This window comes from Ahaetulla prasina, chromosome 1, assembly GCF_028640845.1.
Source record: "Ahaetulla prasina isolate Xishuangbanna chromosome 1, ASM2864084v1, whole genome shotgun sequence".
Classification (NCBI taxonomy): domain Eukaryota; kingdom Metazoa; phylum Chordata; class Lepidosauria; order Squamata; family Colubridae; genus Ahaetulla; species Ahaetulla prasina.
Window position 1 is genome coordinate 347145712 of NC_080539.1, and position 25180 is coordinate 347170891.

The window sequence follows — 25180 nt, forward strand, 5'->3', positions numbered from 1 at the left end:
TAGGGATCCTCTCAAAACGAACGTGTGCCTATCCAATATCCTGGCTGAAAAAGTGACAGAAAGGATTCTCTAAATAATTTCCCAACTTGTAGTGTATTTCTGGATCGCTCCACTGGAAAATCCAAGCACCACCTCAGCAGTGTTAATCTGCACAATGAGTATCTATCTGCAGGATGTCCTGGGTCACCAGAGACATCTATGCTGGGACATGTGGCAGTCATACATGCTTGCATTATGTCTATTCCATGTAAATGGCTTCCTGATGGGAATATGAATGGGTCCTGGGGGGTGGGGTGGGGGCTGGAAATAAAGGTACTCACTTTTCAGCAAGACTCTTTCTATGGTCATAGAAAGGACGCCGAATTCTATTGGATTGCAGGGCTGGTCTTCCCGAGGAGACTGAATGTTGCAGCACTTTTCTGCTCTTTTTTTATTCAAAATATGCTGGCTTTGTCTTGATTCATGTTTCATTTTAATGCACCCTGATCTATCTGAGCTCTTTTTCATCATCAACCCCCTAAAATCGCATCTAACCCAATTTTCTTCCATCTATAAATACAATATATACATATAAAAGAGAGGCACTTTAGTTTTAAGTAACAGTTATGACCAACTTGGATGCTTTCTCCTGGAGCAAAACTTTTGCTCATATCTGTTCTCTGCAAGGACTCAGATACTCAGCATTCTCACCAGTGGTGGGTTGCTCCCGGTTCTGTCCAGTTCTATAGAACCAGTAGTAAAACCGGCGGGAGGCTCTGCCACCCACCACGATGTCATCATGGGTGATCTGCGCATGCACGCTCCCGTTGCAAACCAGTAGTAAAGGTAAGTAGAACCCATCCCTGATTCTCACTCTTGACTGTTTTGCAAGGTATCTGACGAGCCATCCAGGTGTAGAGTTTATTGAAAAAGGCTGCAGTTTAAGAAAAATGACATTTCAAAAAATAAAAAAAAGAAGAGAAAAATACATGCACGTGCCTACATACACACACGCACAAACAGATCTCTCTGACAGCTCTCTGTGGTGTGATCTTCACAGCTTTCAGATTGCAAAAGGATCTGGGGATCCCAGCAACAAGAACTGTATTTTGTACAAACTAGTTTTTATACAAAACCACACATTTCTTTTACAGTTCACATGAGGAAAAGTGCTATTCCAATTCCCCAACCAGTTAGCAACTTTTACTAGTCCCTCCCCACCCCCCAAAAGTTTCAAACAGCATTAACTATCTAGTGCAAGGACAAAAAAAAATTAAAATAAAATAAACAAATCCCTGTTCAATTTCAGATAACAATATGAGGATGGTTAAAAAAAAAAAAAAGCCACGCAAGAGAAATCCCACAAATAAATAAAAAGAGGAAAAAAAAGAGAGCAAAAAGTAACAGTCTTCAATATTCTCTATAAGATTAAGCCACACTATAAAAAAATTGGCATTTTAAAAACATCTTTCCAATTTCTTTGTATTACTATTGTTTTTAAATTATTAATTACTCCCTGAGCAATCTGATGTTTTTCTGTGTTTTTTTTTTTTAGATTTTGGATCGACATTTTTATAGGTAGCTCTGCTTAACACTTCGGCAAGAAAAACATGAATATCAATATAATTTTGAGGGGGAAGGGGCTTCCTGCTGCTCCACATGATACATTTGGTCCTTAAATCTCTCTCCTCAACTCTGGACTTCATCAAAACCTTTCACCAAAGCTGTTTCCTTTGGGACAAAGGGCAACTTTGAAATTAGTTTTACCTATGCTTGTTCTACAAACAAAGGCCTCTGTCTGCTGCCAATCAACCCAAGGCCATAGGATCATCAGGAGAGGACATTAAACTCTCTTACTTAGTAAGAGCCACCTTTATTTTTCATGGCAGCAGTTCTCAGCTAAACTCTAAAAAACCGGAGGCACTACATTCACTTGATCTGCTCCTGGTACTGCTTGACCAAAAACTTAGCTTTGAAGACTTTAGTGGGCATGTATGGAGGATTACATCTAGTACCCAATATCTGCAGGTCTGCCCCAAATCTCCCTCCCCCGCAAAGGCTCTTCTGGAATCACTGCTGATTAGACAACTGTTACAAAACGGAACTGGCCCAGAGTAACTTCTGACCTACATTTACAGAGAATAGAGTTTGTCTTGTTGGACAGGGAATCAAAACAAAACAGAATGAACACATAAAATTCTTGGATCCATTTTTTCCCCCAAAAAGAGAGAGCAACCCCACCCCCCAAAATCCCAATTCCCCATTGGTCTTCCATAAGAAAACAAATTAATTCTATAGGTGCATTGTTACAGTAATGAAAAGCTCCTCAAGGAGTCCAAAAGTGCTGGGAAAGAATGAAAAAAGAGATTAGGGAACAAAGGGAACCAGCACAAGAATTACAAGGGATGTTCAAGTTTTAGGTAATAATAGACACAGAAGATGAGATTTTTTTTCCCGAGAAATACAGTTCAGGCTGAACAAGAGGAGTTTCTAATGGATTTTTTGCCACTGTATTCCCAGCAGTGATGAGTCAGCCAAGGTGGGTCCATCCAGGTCCAGATGATTTCAGGTCATCCTGCACGACTCTCTTCCTATTTTCCCCTCAGTATCGGTCTCAAAGACCCCAATAAGCTGAGCTGAATGTTACTCCCTCATTCTCTCCTGGGTGTTTCTGCCTCTTATCAGCCTCCCTCTCCAACGTTTGTGCTTTTGAAATGGAGAAGCTGTTTGTGGAATGCCACTATAACTGGTAGAAAAGGGAACATTCGTTCAAGCAGTAGCAACCGAGCGGGTTTACAAGCATGTCCACACATACACACACCCTTTTGGTCTCCATCCACCCAAAGAGATTTGTATATACAGCACATATACACACACACACACATGCTTCCTTTAACACCCGCTCACACAGACATGCGGGGTGGGGGAGAAAAGATGCCACTGTGTGACCACCAAGGCAGAAGGCAAAAAAAAAAAAAAAGACCAGGTTTTACCAGATTATTGGTCAGGTTTTTTCTCCCCTCCCCAACACTCTTAAAAAAGACGATGTTCAAAAGTTGAGTTTTGTGATGGGTCTCTCACGACTCCCGTCTGCCAGCTGATTCGTGATGCGTTTGCGATTGCGCTTCAATTTAGAAAGGTCTTTGTCAAAGACTTCACCAGACCTTAAAGCGGAGACCAGGTCATCAAACTCTCCACCTTCTTCACTGTTTTCTTTTGCCTTCCTAGCCTTGCGCTCCCTTTCTCGCTGCTCCTTGAGCTGGAAGAGAGAGAGAGAGAGAGAAAGAGAGAGAGAGAGAGAGAGAGAGAGAGAGAGAGAGAGAGAAAAGAAGTCTTAATTTCCATGTTGTGGCTATTGAAAATCCCGAGAAAGGCCACGCATGGAAAACAGTTCAGCTAATGAAAGGCTGCATGTTCCAATGAGTTCTGGTGAACTCAGTTCTATCCGGAAATATACTGCAGAAAAAACAATTGCTACCAACTTGCCTTCCATTGAGGACATGTATACTGCACGAGTCAAAAAGAGGGCTGTGAAAATATTTACAGACTCCTCACATCCTGGACATAAACTGTTTTAACTCCTACTCTCAAAACGATGCTATAGAGCACTGCACAACAGAACAACTAGGCACAAGAACAGTTTTTCCCCGAACACCATCACTCTGCTAAACAAATTATTCCCTCAACACTGGCAAACTATTTACTAAGTCTGCACCACTATTAATCTTCTCATCGTTCCCACTACCCTTCTCCTCCCTCTTATGACTGTAACTTTGTTGCTTGTATCCTTATGATTTATATTGATATTGCTTCCTTATTGCTTATTTGTAACCCATGACTATCATTAAGTGTTGTACCTTATGATTCTTGATGAACGTATCTTTTCTTTTATGTACACTGAGAGCATATGCACCAAGACAAATTCCTTGTGTGTCCAATCACACTTGGCCAATAAAAAAATTCTATTCTATTCTATAAATGCATTCTCAGAAATCTAGAATGAGTGGTCAGTCTCTGGGCTCGTAGAGAAAAAAGCCCACAGTGCTTCACATGTTGAATTGTGACTGAAAACAAGTGTTGGGACAGAATGGTGATATTGGAGGGAAGGCTCTTGTTACAGATTTACAGACCAGGAGCCCACACAAGTGGAAGCTAAAGTCAGTGGAAGATCTCACATATACTGCAAGCAAAAGGGCCTAAGCGAAAACTTCATGGCTCCCAATAAAAAGTGGCAAAGATCCTTTTTTGCCGAAAGCTCTGTGAGCTCCTGATAGACAGAACAGGCTGATGTCTATAATGCTTGGACTCTATAGGAGGCAAGTTCTGAAGTTCATATAGGAAATAAATTAAAATATACTCTAGAGCAGGGGTCTCCAACCTTGGGAACTTTAAGATTTGTGGACTTCAACTCCCAGAGTTCCTCAGCCAGCTTTGCTGAGGAATTCTGGGAGTTGAGGTCCACAAGTCTTAAAAGTTGCCAAGGTTGGAGACCCCTGCTCTAGAGAACAACAGATCGATTATCCTTGCTACTATTGTTGTGTTAATACAGATGTTTTCTGTTAATCTGATGCTGTCTGGATGCCACACAATGCATCTTCTGCTGGCAACAAGAGTTGAAATTCAACACTTTTTGAAGATACCAACTTGGGGAAGACTATGAAATTGGATGTAGAAGTGTCTTTTGTAGTACCTGAGCTTCCATGCGTGCCCGTCGCTCTTCTTCTTCCTTCCTCTTCCTCATGTTTTCATTCTCTTGTTTAGCTTCATTTACAGCTTGAAGGAACTGGTCAAAGATTCCAAAGAACTCATCTGGTTGTGTTTTGCCAGAATCTTCTCCAAAATGCTTCACTGCCTTGATAAACTAAAGGAAGAAACGAGTAAGCTTTTTGAAAATTCTTCCAGAGTTATCCTTTGTCAGTCTAAGAAAACATCAGTTTAAGAACAAGATCGTAGTTCCAAGCTTAATTCTCTTTCATATCTTCCTTCAGACAAGGTCATACATAATAGGAACTGTGAGAAACTTATCCATTATGGCAAGTCTGGGAAGTCAATGAATATGTGAGGCATTTTGTTATCAGGTTGTGAGCTGGGGTTGTCCTAAGAATAGATAATAATGAAACACCATCTTAGCAGAAGCAAATTGCTACTCTGTCTAGTCTCTGTCCCACCAAAACAACTCTGATCTTACTTTTAACATTTTGGAGGTTGGGAGGGGATAAAAAGGTAAAGGTAAAGGTTCCCCTCACAAATATGTGCTAGTCGTTCCTGACTCTAGCGGGCAGTACCCATCTCCATTTCAAAGCCAAAGAGGCAGCGCTATCTCCATGGTCATGTGGCCGGCATGAAAGCCAAAGGCGCATGGAACGCTGTTACCTTCCTACCAAAGGTGGTCCTTATTTTTCTACTTGCATTTTTTACGTGCTTTCAAACTGCTAGGTTAGCAGAAGCTGGGACAAGTAGCTCACTCCGTTACGCCGCACTAGGAATTCGAACCGCTGAACTCCCTATCTTTCGATTGACAAGCTCAGCATCTTAAAACAAACTCTGAGTTGCCTCCTCCTCATTTTTATTTTGTAAACTTATCTATTGGCCTCAGGCAGAATTTAAAATCCTTCTGGAAATAAAGATGATCCTGGATCTAATTATTTTGGAAGAAAATATAATGTAAATAAAATTCCCATGATACTCAAATGGTGTTCTTGTACATATTTAGGTCAGAAGGGGCCAAGGGCTGCATCTGAATGTTGCATCTTTCACTGTACAATCTGTACAAACTTCTGTGGTCTGTAGCTTTCTATCTTGCTATTAAACCCTATTTGCAGTAGTGCTACTAGTACAGTCTAGGAGAGAATTCTGCCCTTAAGAAAGCTTTGAACAAACTCAAAAAACTACTCTCTGAAGTCACACATTCATGATAGGACAAGGTTTCCGTTACAGTACAAGTCACCATTTTCCTTCCCGCCTTCCAAACTCTGGTATCTTCAGGTATTTGAACCCACCATGTCCTCACCAGGTCAAAGTCTGGTTATATATCTCTTCTCTAATGAATTACTCATACCATTTTGGAATCGCTAAGAAGCTGCACCTCTGTTTTGGTTTCATGTCGTTTATTATCAAGTTTCCTCCACTCCCTCTTTTATTAACTCAGGGGCAATAAAACCAGAATTTGATATCAAAGTTACAAACCTCAAACACACGGACAGGGAAAGTGAAAACCTCGACTTCCAACTTTGCTTTGAAGATTCATTCCTATATGCCATTTATTATTGCCACATGCAATAAATTGGAACGAAATGTGCTAGGAAAGTTTTGGAAAAGACATTTACCCTCCCCCACCTGTCTTCTTTTGGAAATAAACTGAACTTGCTTAACCAGAAACTTTTCAGCCCACAGGAATGAACACCCAAGGGTTTACCTGAAAATGGTGAGTATTGCATTGATTACCAATAGACTTCTTGAGTACAATTTGAAATGCAGATTGTAATCTATGAAATTCTTTGGGGTTTGGCAACTAGATACTGTATCTATAGATCATATGTGCCAAGTAGACCATATCCATCTGGTACATTGGCCCACATGAAGAGAATAGGGAGCCCATTACAGTAACAAGATTATCTTGCCACGGTCCTACTCCATGGAACTGGACATCCATGTTGCACCCTCCTTTATAGTTTTCTGAAGGAGAATCAAGATTGAAGTCTTCCACAGAGCTTTTGATTGTTGAAGAGTGTTGTAGTTGCTCTATTTTGTTTGCAGGGGGGTTGCTTGGAAGGGGGTTATTTGATTTGATAATGCTACAAAATCAGTAATAAAGAGATAGCAACAGCATTTAAGACTTCTATACTGCTTCATAGTGCTTAGACATCACTCTCTAAGTTTTTTATAGAGTCAGCATATTGCCCCCAACAATCCGGATCCTCATTTTAATGAACTCGGAAAGATGGAAAGCTGAGTCAACCTGGAGCCATTCAGAATTGAACTCTTGGAGTAAGCCGTGAGTTAGCCTGCAGTACTGCAATCTAACCACTGTGCCACCAAATACCAAATACATATGTTGGATATAAATAATGGAGGACACCTGCATTTCAAAGGTTTGCTATTTTAGAAACAAAATGTTGAATTAAAAAGAAGTGACTCTGAACAAGCAAAATTTGGACAGGATTTCCATTGGGCAGTTAGCGTCAGGGGCTTCATTCAGCTATTCCACACAACTGGTGGATGGACTAAAGCTAATGCTCTGAAACATTTTACTGAGGAAAAGCTGAGAGTCAGAAAGAGAGTGCCAGATGAACCTCTGGATGTTCATTGCCTGACAGAATAACAGAGTTGGAAGGGACCTTGGAGGTCTTCTAGCCCAGTGGTTCTCAACCTATGGGTCGGGACCCCGTTGGGGGTCGAATGACGATTTGCCAGGGGTCGCTTAAGACCATTGGACATATGGGAAGTATACTTGCGAGTCGAAGAATCGCGCTCCAATGGTTGACTCCGCAAGCCAGCTGCAGGCTCTTCAAATCGCTAGCCAAATTCGGCTTCAGGCGCGATGAATTAAAAAAGAGAGAAATCTTTGCTCTGATGTCTCCCTCTCAAGCCAGCTGCAATCACTCCCAATCGCTAGCCTAATCTGGCTTCAGGCGCGATAAACTTAATAGGGGAGGAGTCTCCGCTTTAATGCCTCCGTCCTCAAGGCAATCACAAGCAGTTCAGATCGCTAGCCAATAAGGCTTCAGGCGCGATAAATTCAAAACAAAAATAATTTTACGGTTGGGGTCGCCACATCGTGGGGAATTGTATTAAAGGGGTCACAGCACTATAAAGGTTGAGAGCCACTGTTCTAGCCCAATCCTCTGCTCAAGCAGCAAACTCTGTACCATTTCAGACAAAGGGCTGTCCAATCTCTTCTTAAAAGCCTCCAGTGATGGAGCACCCACAACTTCTGGAGGTAAATCATTGATTGACAGGCAGCTCCTTCTCTTTCTCTCTCTTACCAACCATATTCTTTAGTTGACTCGTCTGCAATTAGAATTTGATTCTATGGACAAATTATAGAGGGACCCACTGCAGAGTTCCTTAATTAGAATGCATCTTCATGTATTAGCAACTACTGAGCCACAGGGACAGATTAGACAGAGAACCCTAATAAACAGACTCACAGGATAGGCAAAACCTAAGTCCCCACGGGCACAGTTATGACCCTCCTCTAAAAATTGTCTGTAGTTTAATTTTACAGTTTAATATGACAGAAAACGATTAAACCCATGAGAAGTAGGTAGTTTAACTGCAGTTTCTGGGTTGGCTTTGCCCATCTTCGCCACCATAAGGTCCAAAATGTTCCTTCATTTGAAAGAATTTGTAAAGCCTGCGTCCCTTCCTGGACCAGGATTCCCTATGCATGGTCACTCACGCTCTCATCACTTCCCGCCTGGACTACTGTAATGCTCTCTACATGGGGCTCCCCTTGAAGAGCACCCGGAGGCTCCAACTGGTTCAGAATGCGGCCGTGCGGGTAATAGTGGGAGCAACTCGAGGCTCCCATGTAATACCTGTCCTAACCGAGCTGCACTGGCTTCCGGTGGTCTTCTGGGTGCAATTCAAGGTGTTGGTTATCACCTTTAAAACGCTCTATTGCATAGGACCAGGTTATCTATGATACCGCCTGCTGCTACCAATAGCCTCCCATCGATCTGTGTGCTCCCATAGAGAGGGTCTCCTCAGGGTGCCGTCGGTCAAACAATGCCGACTGGCGACCCCCAGGGGGAGAGCCTTCTCTGTGGGGGCTCCTGCCCTCTGGAATGAGCTGCCTCCAAGGATACGTCAACTTCCTGATCTCCAGACCTTTCGCCGTGAGCTAAAGACTTTTCTATTTCATCGTGCAGGGCTGGTTTAATGAAGTTTTTTATGGGGGGTTTATTATAGTTTTTAATTTCTTCAGTCTATAATTTAATTAGTTTTTAAATGTTTTTTAACTTTTTCTGATTTGTGCTTTTTACCCTGGCTGTAAACCGTATATATATCTATATATATATATATATATATATGTATATGTATATATATATATATATATATATATATATATATATATATATATATATATATATATATATATATATATATATATGTAGGTCTTTGGTTATTCGGGTTTTCTCCCGCGTAAAATTGGAAGTGTCTTGGCGACGTTTCGACGAAGTCTCATTCGTCATCTTCAGGCTTCGTGCTTCTGGGAGCAATGTGTGATTGCAGCTGTTTCTTCCTTTTAACTGCTAGTGGGGTTTGAACTGATTGGGTGGGAGCTTGGCTGTGCTCTGATTGGATGGGGTTTTTGTGCTGTGATTGGCGGGGGGTGTGTCCTGTTGGGGGGGGGGCTTGGTTGTGCTAGGATTAGTCTGAGTTGCAAGGGGATTTGAGCTGGTGAGCTGCACTGCTGCTGTTTGGCTTCGTGTTCGTGGTCGTGCTACATCTTCATAGTGGTTGTCAGTTTGCTGCATGTATGGATTGGAGGGGTTTGAAATGGCTAATGTTGCAGCTGCGGTCTGGCTTCTGGTCCTTGGTCGTGCTTCCTGATCAGTGTGGGTTTGGGTGTGCTTTCTGGGTGGATGTGTGGTGGTGACATCCTGTGTGGACCTCGTGAGTGTGGGTCTGGTGTCATTCCTCGTGTTAGGGACACGTTTGTCAATAAGGGCAGGTTTCCAAATGGCTGGTAGGCAGGAGGTATCATCTCGTTTGTTCATGCTGTGTGGGCGTTTTTCTATCTCGATGGCTTCTCTGATTATTCTGTTGTTAAAGTGTTCAGTTTTGGCGATAGTTCTGGTCTTTTTAAAGTCAATATCGTGTCCTGTGACTTTAAAGTGTTGGACCAGGGAAGAAGTTGGTTCCTCTTTTTTGAATGAGTTCTTGTGTTCTTCAATGCGTGCACTTATTCTTCTGTTGGTTTGTCCAATGTATGTGGTGGGGCAGGCGGTGCATGGGATTTCATATACTCCTTGATTTTCTAACTCAATTTTGTCTTTGGGGTTTCTTAGGATGGTGGATATTTTTTGGTTTGTGCAGAATGCTGTCTTGATGTTATGTTTGTGGAGGATCTTGCTGATTCTGTCTGTGGTGCCTTTTATATATGGGAGGAGGGCTGTGCCATTTTCTTGCTCTCTGTCTTGGGTTTTAGTGGGGGGTTCTTTTTGGATTAGTTTGGTAATCTTATTTCTCTGGAATCCATTGGATGTTAGTACGTTTGTGAGAGTGTGTAGTTCGGTTTTTAGGTGTTGTTCGTCAGCTAAGCATTTTGTTCTAGAGATGAGTGTCGTTCCAATTTTACGCGGGAGAAAACCCGAATAACCAAAGACCTACATACAAACACCCGCGAAAACCTCAGAAAACAAATATATATATATATATATATATATATATATATATATATATATATATATAGCAAGAGGAGCTTTGGGAGAGAAAGGTTTTAGTTCAAGGTTTTATATAATCCCAGACCCCAGGTGTGGCTACAGACCATTCATACCTTCTCAACTTTAGTTAAACTGATTATGTAAAAAAGAAATACATTGAACCATGGTCAAAATTCAAGGCATAGCGTCCAAAATCCCATAAAGTTCTAGATAGGCAGAGATGTATAATAAGTATGTGCAATATTTGGATCTGAAGGAGATGAGAGAGTGCTTTGAATCCAGTGTGAGTCTCATCGCTGTATCTGTATCAGCAGCAGTCTGTGTCAGATCAAATGCTGCATACCTCTAATAATGATTTCTTACCAGTTCTTTGGCTTCTGCTAGAAGATCTTCTACGTCTGAGAAGCTGAAGCTGGCCAAAGTGATGAATTGGCTAACCACAGAAACAAACTTGTCCTCTGGATTGGAAGGCTGGGATTTTTGGTATTCCAGTTCCTTTAGAAAAACAATTCATGTTACTCCAGACAGAGGTAGTCATAATCCCAGATAATGATTGAAATTTAGAAATCCCCAAACAGCTCATGTCCAAGACCCCCCAATGTACACTCCAAGAAAACTATTTCTGATGATGTAACATGAAAAATGCATAAATACTGCACTCATGTGGGAAACAAGCTGTTCAGTTGGGTTAGCCAGCTGAATAAATTATCTGTCTTCCCAGTAGCTTTTAGTTGAACAAATCCCGGCTGATGTGAACTATGGATAAAATTGGCCGAATATCCTGGCACTGGATAAATGTTAAGGAACTGAATGCAAGGAGCTATGGAGGGACAACTCCCAGTTCTGTTTCAGCCCTTCATTTTTATTAAGCACATTTCATGTTTCTGTTAAATAAAAAGCAACGAAGCAGAAAATATCCAACATATCCAACGCATCTTCTTCTCTCCTTTCCGCCCCCACAACAGCAACCCTGTGAGATACGTTGGGCTGAGAGTGATTTTGGCAGTTCAAAGTCACCCAACAGGCTTTCATGGCTAAGGCGGACTTGATCTCCTGCTTTCTAGCCTGATGCCTTAACCATCAGACCAAACTGGCCAAGCATTTCCTCTACAGCCAGTTTAAATTATAGCACAAAGGTCAACTATCAGATTGATTTTATACAAATAAACCTGGATAATAAAAGCTCTCTGTGAAATCCCCAAATCATGGAATGATGGGACCCATTCAGAGGAGGGTATTCCATAGAATTGATACCACTAGGAAGAAGCATCTGATCCTGATGGATGGGCACTGACAGAAGCTAGCAAAGCCTTGGAGGTTGTGCAGTTATATTGGTAAGACATATATAAGAAGGGCAATGTTATTTTGAGAAGAATGGCAGCGTCTTCTAGCTTGGAATTTCTTATTTACCAATGTGTTAGGGACTTTGTGCAACTGAATATTCATTCTGCCATAAACACAACCATATATGCACAACCATCTCCTATGCAAGTAGAGGGATAAGAGCTTCAAAATGCATTGTCCCATGATCAGGCTCTCATTGCAAGCGGGGCCCAATCAATTTAAGATATTCTTTATGGTAGGGATCTCCAACCTTGGCAACTTTAAGCCTGGAGGGCTTCAACTTCCAGAATCCCCCAGCCAGCAAAGCTGGCTGGGGAATTCTGGGAGTTGAAGTCCTCCAGGCTTAAAGTTGCCAAGGTTGGAGACCCCCTGCTTTATGGTATGTTAATGATCATCATTATTCTGTGAACTTCTGTTTTTCCGAATGAAATTTTGGCTTTTCTGTTTCATCCATCAGTCCATTATTCAGTGGTGTGCTAATAAATGTATAATAACAGCCAGATCTGCCGGGTACATTGCACTATGCTGCTAGCTGCCAAACAGCTGGCTGCTGTGCTAGGTGTTACAGTTCAGCTCTCCTATCAACTGGTGCTCATAACATTCTTGAAAATTTAACAATTGGTTCTAGCATGCTGGTATGAGCAGCCTCAAGACACCAGTCCATTCTTCTAAAGCCAGTCTTCCGTGAGTTTTTCAAACAAAATCATTCAAGTATTTTTTTAAAGAACACTTCCACCCCTTTAAAAGCTCTTATGGTTCGATCCTAGAAGACAAATTCTGCTTCTACTCATGTAGTCTATGCTAGGGGTCTCCAACCTTGGCCACTTTAAGACTTGTGGATTTCAACTCCCAGAACTCTGGGAATTGAAGTCCACAAGTCTTAAAGTGACCAAGGTTGGAGACCTCTGGTCTATGCCATGCAATTTTCTCCTTCCATAGCAGCCATCCAAATATTGCAGGCACTCTCTGTGTCTATCAAAGGATTGCCTATCTCTGTCTACATCTTCATGTGTGCCTTATACATGACCCATTCCATGCTATTGAAAGTTCTGATGTCCTGATGCAGTTAGACCTTCAAATAACCCTTGCTATCACCTCAACTTTCCTCTCAATCTAACAGAGGAATCTGTTCCCTGCAACATCGTTTTTATTTTCTTTATTATTGATAAGGATCATTTGCTCAACAGTATTACGGCAGGGCTAGAATGACATATTAATTCATCTTTTATTTTTGCAAACATTTTTGCAAACATAAAACTGATATACTTTAAGAGGAACCTCGGCCTACTGATCTCAGCTCAACTCCCTTCAGCTCAATTTCTGGAGGTAATTCACCTAATCTACCACATGCACACTACCCCTTGTCAAAATGTCCAAACATTCCTGAGATGGGGGAGGTATATATGTGTGAAGGACATACTGGAACAAAGGTCTGCAGTTGGCTTTGCTGATTAAAGTTGATTGAAAGCAGCTGTAGACCTGACTGCCACATGGGCTTCCAAACATTTCAAAACTATCTCTGTGCTGTTAGAACTACGAAGGCCAAACTTTTTTCTTTTAAAAAAAAATCCCTCATGATGAAAGCAAGTAAGCAAAAAAGCTACTGAGGTCATTAACAGAGCTATAAAGCTGTAATAAGTAACAAGAAGCAGGACAGGAAAGACAAACCATTTTCTTAGACAAGAGATAACAAGGGCTTCACCTGTTTTTCCCCCCCTCCCTCCAAGAATGAATGCTAACCCATGCTCAGATGCCCCCCCCACGTGGCCTGTCTTGAAATGAAAGTAGGGAACCATTAATTGGATAAGCAACACTTACTGTCTCCACAGCCCTGAGCCCACTCCTCAAGTTGCCAATGTCCTTCTCCAGTTCAGTCATACTGCCAGAAAAAAAGGAAAGACATGAAATTTTCAAGCTACTCCTAGCAAAATTTTATAATGTAAGCTCTGACACACTCTGCACTTCTCTGACTGGAGGGGAAAAAATACTCTTATTTTTAGATTAGCATCTTATCTATAGCAATTTAGTTAGCCCTGGCACATGTTGATGAAGACAGCCTTGAGGTTGAAACTGGCACAATTCATTTACCGATGTAAAATACAAACGCTCTTTCTGAAAGTAAAGTACTCGGAAAGGTTGGGAGAATTCCTACTCTGCATTTTTTCTAAAATCAGTCCCAAGCAACCTTTCTGCGAATTGACCCAATCTGAAAAAGAACTTTTTTTTTGCTACTTACTCTTCTTGAATCTGAGAACATTTTTTGCTATATGTACGTTCATACAAACTCAAATATTTTGGCCATCTAATGAGAAGGAAGGACTCACTGGAGAAGAACTTAATGCTGGGAAAGATTGAGTGCAAAAGAAGAATGGGACGAGAGAGAACGAGGTGGCTGAATGGAGTCACTGAAGCAGTAGGTGTGAGCTTAAATGGACTCCAAAGGATGGTAGAGGATAGGAAGGCCTGGAGGAACGTTGTCCATGGGGTTTTGATGAGTTGAACACGACTTCACAAACTAACAACAAAAAAGTTCATACAAAGAAATTAGCAGTAATAACAGTTTCCTAAATACATACTTACTTTACTTTGGCAGCTCCAGGGACGTGTTTTAATTCTTCATGTAAGCTGAATACTTTGGGATATTTTTTTTCTATGATTGTGATGAGATAGTGCAACAAGGTTATGTTCCTGGGATAAAGATGATTACAACGATTAATAACATGAACCATAACATGGAACATTACTTTTCAACAAAGAGAAAGTAAGTGACATTTAATTCACCCCAAGGAAAATAGCTATACCTTTCCAGAGTTCAGGTGAAGAGTTCAATACTGTGATGACACACAATGATCAACCAGGTCCAATTTGGACTACAAAATACTTGCTTCTCAATAGTGTGTATCTGAGATATGCTATCTGTGATTCAGAGGGCAGCGCACAGTTGTTCAAAATAGTAATTACTGATAGCTCTGTCCTCCATGAATTTTTCTAATTCTCTTTTAAAACTAACATGACTGGTGGCCAGTGCTACATTCAGTGGCAAGAGAATTTGACGACATCAATTTCTACAGACATTCAAAACATGGATTGAAACATCATGTGGCACAGAAGCATTTATGCGTCAGCTCTTTCTAGTTCTTTCTAAGCAAAAAGCTGCCTTTCTCACACAATTCTTTGCCTCTCATGAATGCTAAAAATGTCTCCATCCATGTAGCATTAGGGTTGTCATCTAGCTGTCCTCATTAAGCTTCTTCAGTCCCTACTAGGGAGGGAGGAACAGGATGTTCTACTGCATGGTCACTATAATATCTGTAAAACTTGATTTCTTATGTGGTGGTGAAGAGGGACGTTTTACTGTTATCTGAGATTCATTCTGTTTTGTGGACAAGTTAAGGCAATGTTATCCAGCATAAAATTGTCCATCCTGGATCTTCTGTCAGGCCTGTCAAACTCGGGGCCTGCGGGCTGGATGAGTCACGTGCTGGCCACGCCCACACCCATTTAGCAAAGGGGAAAAAAGTCATGATATGTCATGTGAGACCACCATGACGACATGAGTTTGACACCCGTGCTCTATGTGGCTGAAAGTGTGTGCCAGAACTTAAGAGGTTGTTAGTACTTTGGGGGAGGGATTATTCTGGCTGCTTTAAAGGAGCCCCTGCGCTCCTCCCTTCTGAGGAGACTTTTTAAAAATCCATCTTTATTAGATAATAATAATCTTCTCTCCAATCTTCTCCTTTTGAGGGGAAAGTTCTTGACAATGTAGTGCAGCTGCAGCCTGCTCTAGAAGAAACAGATTATCTAGATCAGGGGTGTCAAAACTCACTTTCACTGAGGGCTGCATCAGGATTGTGTTTGACCGCTGGGGGCCAGGGTGGGTTTGGCCAGGGTGGGCGTGGCCAGCTTGACATCACTGTCAGGGGCACCTGTGGCAGCCCTCCCAAGCTCCGTTTTCACTGACAGGGTTGCAGGAGGCCATGGCAGCCAAAAACGGAGCTCGGGACCCTGTTTTCATTGGTAGGAGTACCGTGGGCCGGTCCTTCACTGTTTCCAGGGCACCCTCCATGGGCCAAATCTAAATATCCTGCAGTCCGGATCCGGCCTCCAGGCCTTGAGTTTGACACCCCTGATCTAGATTCTTTAAAGACAGTCTTCCAACACCCCTCCCCCTGCCCCCAAATGATCATATGCTTGAAGCTGCTCACTTGTCAATGCTGGATTTGGTATCTGCAATCTTGTTCAGGCTAGAAATTTTAAAGCCATAAGCATTCCCTCTCTGGCCCTTGTTCATGTAGTTGCCAAAAGCCAAAACCACTTCAAGCAGCTGCTTCAGGCTTTTGCTCTGGAATACCTGGATGGAAGCAGTTCGAATGGCTAGAAAGGGCAAGTAAAAGAAGATCCGGTCAGACAATATGATGGTGACTAGAGAGCATTAATATGAATTTAATGGAATGATTTATAAAGCAGCTGGAATTTCACAAACAGAAAGGAAGTTACCCAAGAAATGATCACAGAGTTGGCAAAAAAGGAAAAACATAACATTTTTTAAAAAAAGATGAAAATTACAGGTGTCATTCAAATGACTTCTTATAAAACAACCAAGTTAGAAAAGAAGATGAAAAGAGATAGGTTTGCTAATAAAAATGACCATTAATTTTTTTTGACACATGTGTTTTTAGATCCTTGAACAGAGTAACAGAGTTGGAAGGGATCTTGGAGATCTTCTAGTCCAACCCCTGCTCAAGAATGAACCCTATACCATTTTAGACATATTACCATTTAAGAAGACCAATATCTTCTTAAAAACTTCCAGTGTTGGAGTATTCACAACTTCTGGAGGCAAGTTGTTCTACTGATTGATTGTTCTCACTGTCAGGAAATTTCTCCTTAGCTCTAGGTTGCTTCTCTCCTTGATTAGTTTCCATCCATTGCTTCTTGTCCTGCCTTCAGGTGCTTTGGAGAACAGCTTGGCCTCCTCCTCCCCGTGACAACCTCTCAGATACTGGAACACTGCTCTCATATCACCCCTAGTCCTTCTTTTCATTAAACTAGACATACCCAATTCCTGTTCTGTGAATAATTCTGTGAATAACTTGACGGCCGTTGCCAGGGGAGCTTTTTATCAGGTACGCCTGATTCACCAGTTGCGTCCCTTCCTGGACCGGGATTCTTTATGCATGGTCACTCATGCCCTCGTTACCTCTCGCCTGGATTACTGCAATGCTTTCTACATGGGGCTCCCCTTGAAGAGCACCAGGAGGCTCCAACTGGTACAGAATGCGGCTGCGCGGGGGATAGAGGGAGCATCTTGTAGCTCCCATATAACACCTCTCCTACGCAGCCTGCACTGGTTGCCGGTGGTCTTCCAGGTGCAATTCAAGGTGTTGGTTATCACCTTTAAAGCGCTCCATGGCTTGGGACCGGGTTACTTACGGGACCGCCTACTGCCACAAACAACCTCCCATCGACCTGTGCGCTCTCACAGGGAGGGCCTCTTCAGGTTGCCGTCAGCTAAGCAATGCCGGCTGGCGACTCCCAGGGGAAGAGCATTCTCTGTGAGGGCACCTGCCCTGTGGAATGAACTACCTTTGGGGCTACGTCTACTCCCTGACCTCCGGACCTTTAAGCGCGAGCTCAAGACTTTTTTGTTTCATCGAGCAGGGCTGGCCTAATGGTAATTTTAACGGGGGTTTTATTGGGGCTTGTTTTTTATAATTTTATTTCGCTATTTTTAAATTTCGGCCAATTGAATTAGATTTTTAAAGATTTATTCTGTTTTTTAACTTTTGTGTAATTATTTTATTCTGGCTGTAAACCGCCCTGAGTCTTCGGAGAAGGGCGGTATAGAAATATAAATAATAAATAAATAAATAAATAAACATTTCAACTATTAGGTGTTCTCATCACCATTAATCCTTTAATAGTTCATCAAAATTAAAATAGTCTATTCTCATTAACATGATATCCCATCCGTCTCCCTTGCCACCACTGTTTTGTTCAAAATTTAAAATAAAATTTGAAAGATTTTCCTTGTTTCAAATATTTATTTCAAATATTGTAGGAAGGTTCCTGGCACTTTGATTCAGCTCAAGAGAGGTTGGCTTCCTTGACTGGTTTCATCAAACAGAACCTTTTCCTTGAGGACATACTTTACCTTCAACTTTGGGTTTAACTTCAGCAACTCTCTCAGCAAACTTCTTCTTAAAATACAAGGACTGCAGCCTTTGCTGGTAATGATTTATCCTACAAGAAAAAGGAGTAAAACAGTAAAAGAGCCACATTTCTCAAGGTTAGTAAAAGCTGGAAGAAAAATGACATGTTTCAGGTTAAACTGCAGTGTTGCCTTTTGGAAAGTCAGAGCAATCATCTGCAAAGATTATCATCACATAATTATTCTGTGACTTTCAAGCTCCATAAAATCTGATGTCCTTTCAATTCAACTTACAGTTCCTAAAATAACATGATCAAAGCTTGGAATGTAACTTGAAGCCATCAGATTACAGAAGGTGGTCCTGTATTCTGTATTGCCACTGCATACAGCAAAGGCAAAAGTGGCTTACAAATCAACATGATTCAATAAGAAAACACACTGAAATTAAACGGAAAGAGAAACAATGGAACATCTTTAGCCTGTAAGCACTTTAAAGAGCTCCATCTCCCCAAGCTTCCTGTGGCCATTTTCTCAAATCCTTAATACAACTGAGACATACCTTTCCATATCATTCATTTTCTGTATTTATCTCTTTCCTCCTTCACAGCAATAATTACATCAACCAAATCAATCTCAATAGGCTAGAATACCAATTTCAGCAGTATAAAAAGCCCAGATTGTAATTTTGTTCTTTTTCTTCAATACATAGTTTACATCAGACCTGTCAAACTGGCGGCCCAGGAGCCGGATTCGTCACATGTGGGCCACGCTCACCCCAACTCCGCAAAGGCAAAATACATTGTGATATGTCATGATACCTCACATGACGCGATTTAGTTTGACATCTAAGGTCTGCGTGGCTAGGAAAACAACCTTCCTTTCTACACATTTCCCTAGTTATTTTGAGTTCCTGTTGCTGGTGTAGACAGCAACAGTAGAAGGGAAGCAGCTGGCAAATTCACCTGCTCATTTCAAAGAGAAATCTGTCAGCTTTGGCCATCCGATCCAACTCATGCTTGTGTTCTTCCAAAAGATCAATGTCAGCTTTTTCAGGAACAAATTTTAAAAGCTAAAAAAGAAAAATAGGTATTTTAGACGAACAATCTTCTCTCAGGAATTCAACTTCTTACAGCACAAGAGAAAGCACAGATATGTAGGCTTCAAGATTTTCTACTGAGGAGGTGGGTAAGAAATAATTATTTAGTGGACAAACTCATCGGTGGCCTGGAAACACAGATGGATAAGCTTGCAATGTATGAGGTTGTTAAGATACCTATTCCATTTTTAAGAATAACTGGGGAGAGCAATTGGTGTATGTGTATCTATTTCAAATTTCTTAACTGGCCATTTTCTCACAGATGGCCTCTAGGCAGTATTATTACCAACAGTACAGGTAGTTCTCAACTTATGACCACAACTGAGCCCAGAATTTTGGACATAAGTCATTGCAGTCATTAAGCGGGTCACTATGTGACCTGACTCAATTTTACAATGTTCATGAAATGAGTCACCATGGTTGTTAAGTGAATCAGATAGTCACTAAGCAAATCTGGCATATCCAAAGGGCATACTTTGCCATTTTCTCCTGCTGCTGCAATCATCATGGTATGCTGCAACCAGCTGTAAATGTGAGCCAGTAGCAATCACCTGAAATGTGATCAAGTGAAGATTACCAGTATTTGAGGAGCCGTAGTGGCGTAGTGGTTAGAATACAGTACTGCAGTTCGATTCTCACCAGCTCAGGGTTGACTCAGCCTTCCATCCTTCTGAGGTTGGTAAAATGAGGACCCATTTTGTTGAGGGCAATAAACTGACTCTGTAAACTGCTTAGAGAGGCTATGAAGCGGTATAAGTAAGTGCTATTGCTATTGAGTAGGAAAGATAGAGTAGGGTCCCATTGCTGTTTCCCTAATACAAGTGATATTCTTACATGCTTGCCTGCCTCCCTACCAGTCAGCTAATGGCTAATCAGGCAGGCAGTCGGATTCAGTGATTAGGGTTCATTTGAGCTCCATAAGCTATACAGAAAGGCTGAGTAGGCTGAGGACTGTATGAATCAAGAGGTAACTCCCACTTAAAGAATGAGAGTTACACTTGGCCTTGAATTATTTATTTATTCATCTATCTAATTTATATAGCCACCCATCTCACAAAGCAACTGATTCTGGACAGTATACAACACAACTGAAAGAATGTTTTAAAGAGTACCTTGAGGCAGATCAAGTTCCCATCTCCTTTTTTAAATTAAAAAGAAATAATTGTTTCCCTAAAATATTTTTCTTCTCATAAAGAAAGCCAGTGAAACCTCCATTCAGAACGAACTGATTTCAGATTAGTCACCTGCTAAGGTGTGGTGATCTTTCTTCACCCAGTTTGACTCTTCAGCTGGGATAGAACTTATCAGCTGCATCTCTGCCTACAGCAGTCGATGAATAGTGGTGTGTGTGTGTGTGTGTGTGTGTGTGTGTGTGTGTGTGTGATGGAGGATCATTCACAGATAGCATCAAAGGAGACTTCTTTCTTACACTTTCTAATTTTTCTTCAAAAGACATGCTTCTTAAAAGTTGCTAATAATACAACAAGTTAGGGTGGAGCTGTTCCAAGTCTCTTTCTCACATTTTCTACTTTCTTGAGGCAACCATTTAACATCTCTTGGTTCCTTCTTTAACTCAGAGCTAAACTCTTCTACTTGCATAGATCAGGAGGAAAAAACAACACCCAACGGGCCTGGAATGGTGGGAGCAGAGATCTTACCTAGATGGTCCATCAAACGCAATGATCATAAAAAAGGTGCCAGAATGTGCAGAAATGGACAAATTAACAAAGGAATTAAAGGACAGAGAGGAAACAGTATATTATGTGATGTGGAACAGGTGGTATAATTGGCTTGAAAAGAAATTTAAAATCAATGTATAGTGAATGTATAGGAAAGATAACAAAATGATAAAAATATATATTTAGAGTTTAGTAGACATGTAAATTTTGTATATATTATACAAATAAGTAACTATGAAATAAGAATATGTATAAAACAATAGGCCTATGGATAAGTTGTAATTAAGAAAAAATTCCAATAACGGAAAGCTGTAATAGTATAGTTGTGATTTTAAAGGTTAAAAATGTTGAATAAAAATTATTTATAAAAAAAACAAATGGTGAATTTTGAACGTACATTTTTAATGTTTCTGTCCAGAACTGAACACCTTCTGTACTCACCTGTTCAAGCATATCCTTTGGCAGGTCCTCCTGTTCATCCATTGTTAAAATTGCACGTTTAATTTCATCATTTGATAGTTTAAGCCTGGAAATGCAAGACAACAGAACATTGTTACAGAAGCATGGAAGTTGGTCTGTCTGTCTGTCTGTCTGTCTGTCTGTCTGTCTGTCTATCTCATTACTGTAAAATTTGCTAAATTTCTAAACATTACCCTTATGCTGCTTTTAATTGGACTGATTTTTATTTTGGGGTTAGTTAACAAATAAGCATTAACAAACTTAGAATGATTTAAGTGTATGTATGTGTGACAGAGAGGAGAGGGGGAAATTTAGAGCCTGCCTTTGGCAGTGAAATGAATAATGAATTAGGGAAATGAATGTTTTGCAAGAGGTTCTGTATTTCTTTCCAAGGAATGGATTCTGGAGCCTGCCTGCTCTATGGACTCGCAAAGAATATTTGCTGGGTCAGCAGGACTGTCTTGGGGCTTTTATGTACGGGAGGGTGTTTGGTACTCACACTTGAGGCCTGGAAAAACAAACACACACATACCCTGCATGAAGATGCCCCTAGAGAATATTTATAGAAGAGGATGGGGGGAGATAGGAAAAGCTCTTCTCTGACAATGCAGGGAGGAAGGAGGCCAGCAAAAACAGTACGCGTGTCCAGAAAACCACAATAATTATCTTTGTTGGCAGCTGCTGCTAAGCACAGACTATCTGAGATGGAAGGTAGTTACAGCACTGGCTGTCACAAGGATTTAAATGATGAAACTTGTTGACAGGATGCGACAGCTTGCAAGAGAAGTTGAACGGGTGTGCTTAGCTTCGATGAGACAAACAGCTAGCCTCATGAGGAGGGTTAAAAGGAGAAGGGAGCTTGCATAACTTTTAACAGGCTCAGGATACACTTTTGGGATGGGGAACCTTTTGCAACCCAGAGACAAGCCAGTGCAGAAAGACTTTTGACCGACATATAAAAGGAAAGTAATATTTTCTTAGGGTAGTAACTTATTAGGAAATTGGATAAATCACTGTTGCAGAGCAACTTTAAAACACTGATCAGCTATTTAGGGCAGTGGTGAAATCCAATTTTTTTACTACCAGTTCTATGGGTGTGGCTTTGTGCGCATGGCTTTGTGGGCGTGGCAGGGGAAGGATACTGCAAAATCCCCATTCCCTCCCCACTCCTGGGGAAGGATATTGCGAAATCTCCATTCCCACCCCACTCTGGAGCCAGCCAGAGGTGGTATTTGCCAGTTCTCCAAACTACTCAAAATTTCTGCTACCGGTTCTCCGAACTGCTCAGAATTTCCACTACCGGCTCTCCAGCATCTGTCAGAATCTGCTGGATTTCACCTGATTTAGGGTCTGGAAAGAATTATATCTGGGAATGAACCAGGGGCTGACTAGTTATGCTTCAATATGAAAAGCACATGCCTGTGCCAGGAAAAAGGCTTAGGTGTAGCCAGTGGTGTGCTGATAAAGGCATAACAACTGGTTCTGCTGTCTCTACAGCCCCTGCTGCATTGCATGGATAGCTGCCAAACAGCTGAGGGGGGAGGGCTGGGCACCATCTCTCAGCTGAGAATTCCAGAATATTTAATAATCAGCTCTCATGATTGTTGGCTCCAGTACATCCAATATGAGCATGGCAAATCTAAGTCCTCCTCTACCAATTCTGGCTTTTCAGTGGCAAAACTGTTGTCTTTATCTGTATGGAAAGCAATACTCTCATCACCCGGGAGAAGAGAGAGGGGCAGAGAAAGTGAATTCAGGTGGTTTCGTGTGTGTGTGTGTGTGTGTGTGTGTGTGTGTGTGTGTGTGTGTGTGTGAAGAATGTGAAAGTCATAAGATGCTCCGTTTCCATGAGGAAGCCGGAATGGTAAAATGGCTTGGAGAGAATTTCTAATCAGAGAGCCTGGTGGGAGATGGCTTGAATGAATGAAATGAAGCTTCATTCCTCTGAGAAAGCATCAGTGAAACAACCAATATTGCCACTGTGAAATGGATTCAGCTGAGATGCAAGGCCTGGAATCTAAGCTTGCCCAGGTTTAGGGATGCCATTTTAACTTCTGGAATAGTGGAAGCACATGAAACAAATGAAGACTTGAAAACTGGATCTGGAAAATAAGGAAGGTGCAATTAATTAAAGAACATTGCTAAGCCTGACCACCACCCTTTCCATTAGAATAACAGTGCTGGATCAAACTAGCTTTATCTAATCCAGCATCATGATTCTCCCAGTGGCCAAAGAGATCCTTTGGGGAAGTTTATAAATCAAGGTGATAGCACTCACAGCTGGTATTCAGAGGATGCTGTCAATGACCCTCAATAGGATTTGGGAAGCCAGCGAAGGAGGAGAGAGAACAAGAGCACAGCTAACTCAGGTGCAAAGAACAATGTCTAGGTTTGTTTGATACAGTTTAAGAATCAACCCTAAAATGCAAAACCATATATGGTCATATTACATTCACAGGAAAGAGGTGGGGGGGGGGATGGAAAACCAAAAATATTTCCTAGCTTGAGAAGAAATCTAATATGACCTCATTGTCCAACCATTTTTCCCAGAGCTACAGATCAAGGCAGAAAGAGATAAAATATCTAGCAAGGCCGAACTTTTCAGAGATGTATGCCAACAGTATCTGGTTTGCTTTATAAATGTATAGGATAAATAAAGAGCTGGCCTGATGATCATGTATAGAAATGTTTCCTTAATTCAACAGTACAAGAAGAAAAACAGTTACAGTGTAGTTCAACTGTAATTCTCTAGATATTTGACATGGTCCTCCCGGATGAAGATATGTAGAATTGGCTTATTTACAATATATGAATCTCAAACTCAAATTTATCCTCACAGCCTGTCAGGTAGGCTAGTTTGGAAGAAACACAATGGCATTAGTGCCTTTTGCCCTCTCCACACCATTGCAAATAATTCCTGATCTCTTTTGCCCCATTTGAAAGCAAGTCAGTGAATGCAAGTCAACACATTTTTAACAGGCAGAGAGGGAGAAAATTTATGCACAGTGATGGGGGCTGGAATAGCAGATTCCCTTTAAACTCTAATCAGGCTGTCTTCAATTCTGGTTGCTGCACTGTTCTGGGTTGTGGATTAAATCAATTCTGGGTGCAAGGATGGTAATCACCACTTCAAATAATTAAAATGATGGTTTTAATTATTTAATTTAAAACACACATGATACTGAGAATACAATTAGGCACCTTCCCTTGTGAACAGCTGGAGGATTACTGGGGAAGGTGGAAGACAAAACATTTACACAGTGGTCATTCAAACATACATTGTTGCTGACCTTTCTGCAATTAAGGAGCATGGTTTTTTGAATTGAGCGGTACCATATAAAAAAGGTGTGTCAAACTCAAGGCCCATGGACTGGATCTGGCCCATGGGGCCGGCCTGGGAATATCAAAGGACCAGCCCATGGGGCCTCTGCCAGCTAAAACGGGCTGCGTGCGCCCCCCCACTCCCCATTTTGGCAAGTAGGGTGCTGCAGGAGGCGTTCATCCCAGTCCCCCCCACACTCCGCTTGCCCATAGAGAACTACAACATTGATCCAGCCCTCAAAGAAATCCAGTTTGACACCCCTGATACAGAGAATTATAACTGAAGCCTAAAGATCTGGGCACCAGCCCAAATTTGGTCTGCATATTAAATTTCTACATTTTTTACGCTAAAAAAAATATCTGAATTTGCAGTTGTACAGACTGTCCTCAATACATGCTATTTTTTTCTACATACAGTACTTGTCATCCTCGAGTTACGATCATTCATTTAACGTTTTAAAATTATGGACCCTCCTCCCAAAGTAGTTATCACTCAACCGACCTGAGCAAGGTGCACATGTCCCACTCTGCCTCTACTCTCACTGCTTCCCTTTTGGAGCACAGGGAGAAGGCGAAGAAACCATGATAGGGAGGCTCGCTTGATCATGGAGATCTTTGAAAGGTAAGTTTAGTCTCCACAGGCCCTGAACCTGTGATGAACCGGGGGGGGGGGGAGGATGGGGGTGGAAGCATGAGATATCTCAGTGGGTCAGGGGAGGCCTTGGGTGGTCAGAAGCAGGTGGCCTGTTCCAGCACTAAG

The 25180-nt window shown here is 41.5% G+C and overlaps 1 protein-coding gene across 1 annotated transcript in view; it reads right to left on the reverse strand.

Annotated features, from left to right (window-relative positions):
- Positions 1–267: 267 nt before the first annotated feature.
- DAAM1 (dishevelled associated activator of morphogenesis 1) overlaps positions 268–25180 on the reverse strand; it is a 189700-nt gene continuing 164787 nt past the window's right edge. The window contains exons 17-25 of the mRNA XM_058162958.1: positions 21082–21166; positions 18828–18934; positions 17869–17957; positions 15920–16088; positions 14295–14402; positions 13533–13593; positions 10734–10865; positions 4670–4840; positions 268–3238 (exon numbers count right to left, since the gene is read on the reverse strand). Of these exons, the coding sequence (XP_058018941.1) occupies positions 3029–3238; positions 4670–4840; positions 10734–10865; positions 13533–13593; positions 14295–14402; positions 15920–16088; positions 17869–17957; positions 18828–18934; positions 21082–21166 (1132 nt within the window). The 3' untranslated portion in view covers positions 268–3028. The remainder of the gene's footprint in view (positions 3239–4669; positions 4841–10733; positions 10866–13532; positions 13594–14294; positions 14403–15919; positions 16089–17868; positions 17958–18827; positions 18935–21081; positions 21167–25180) is intronic.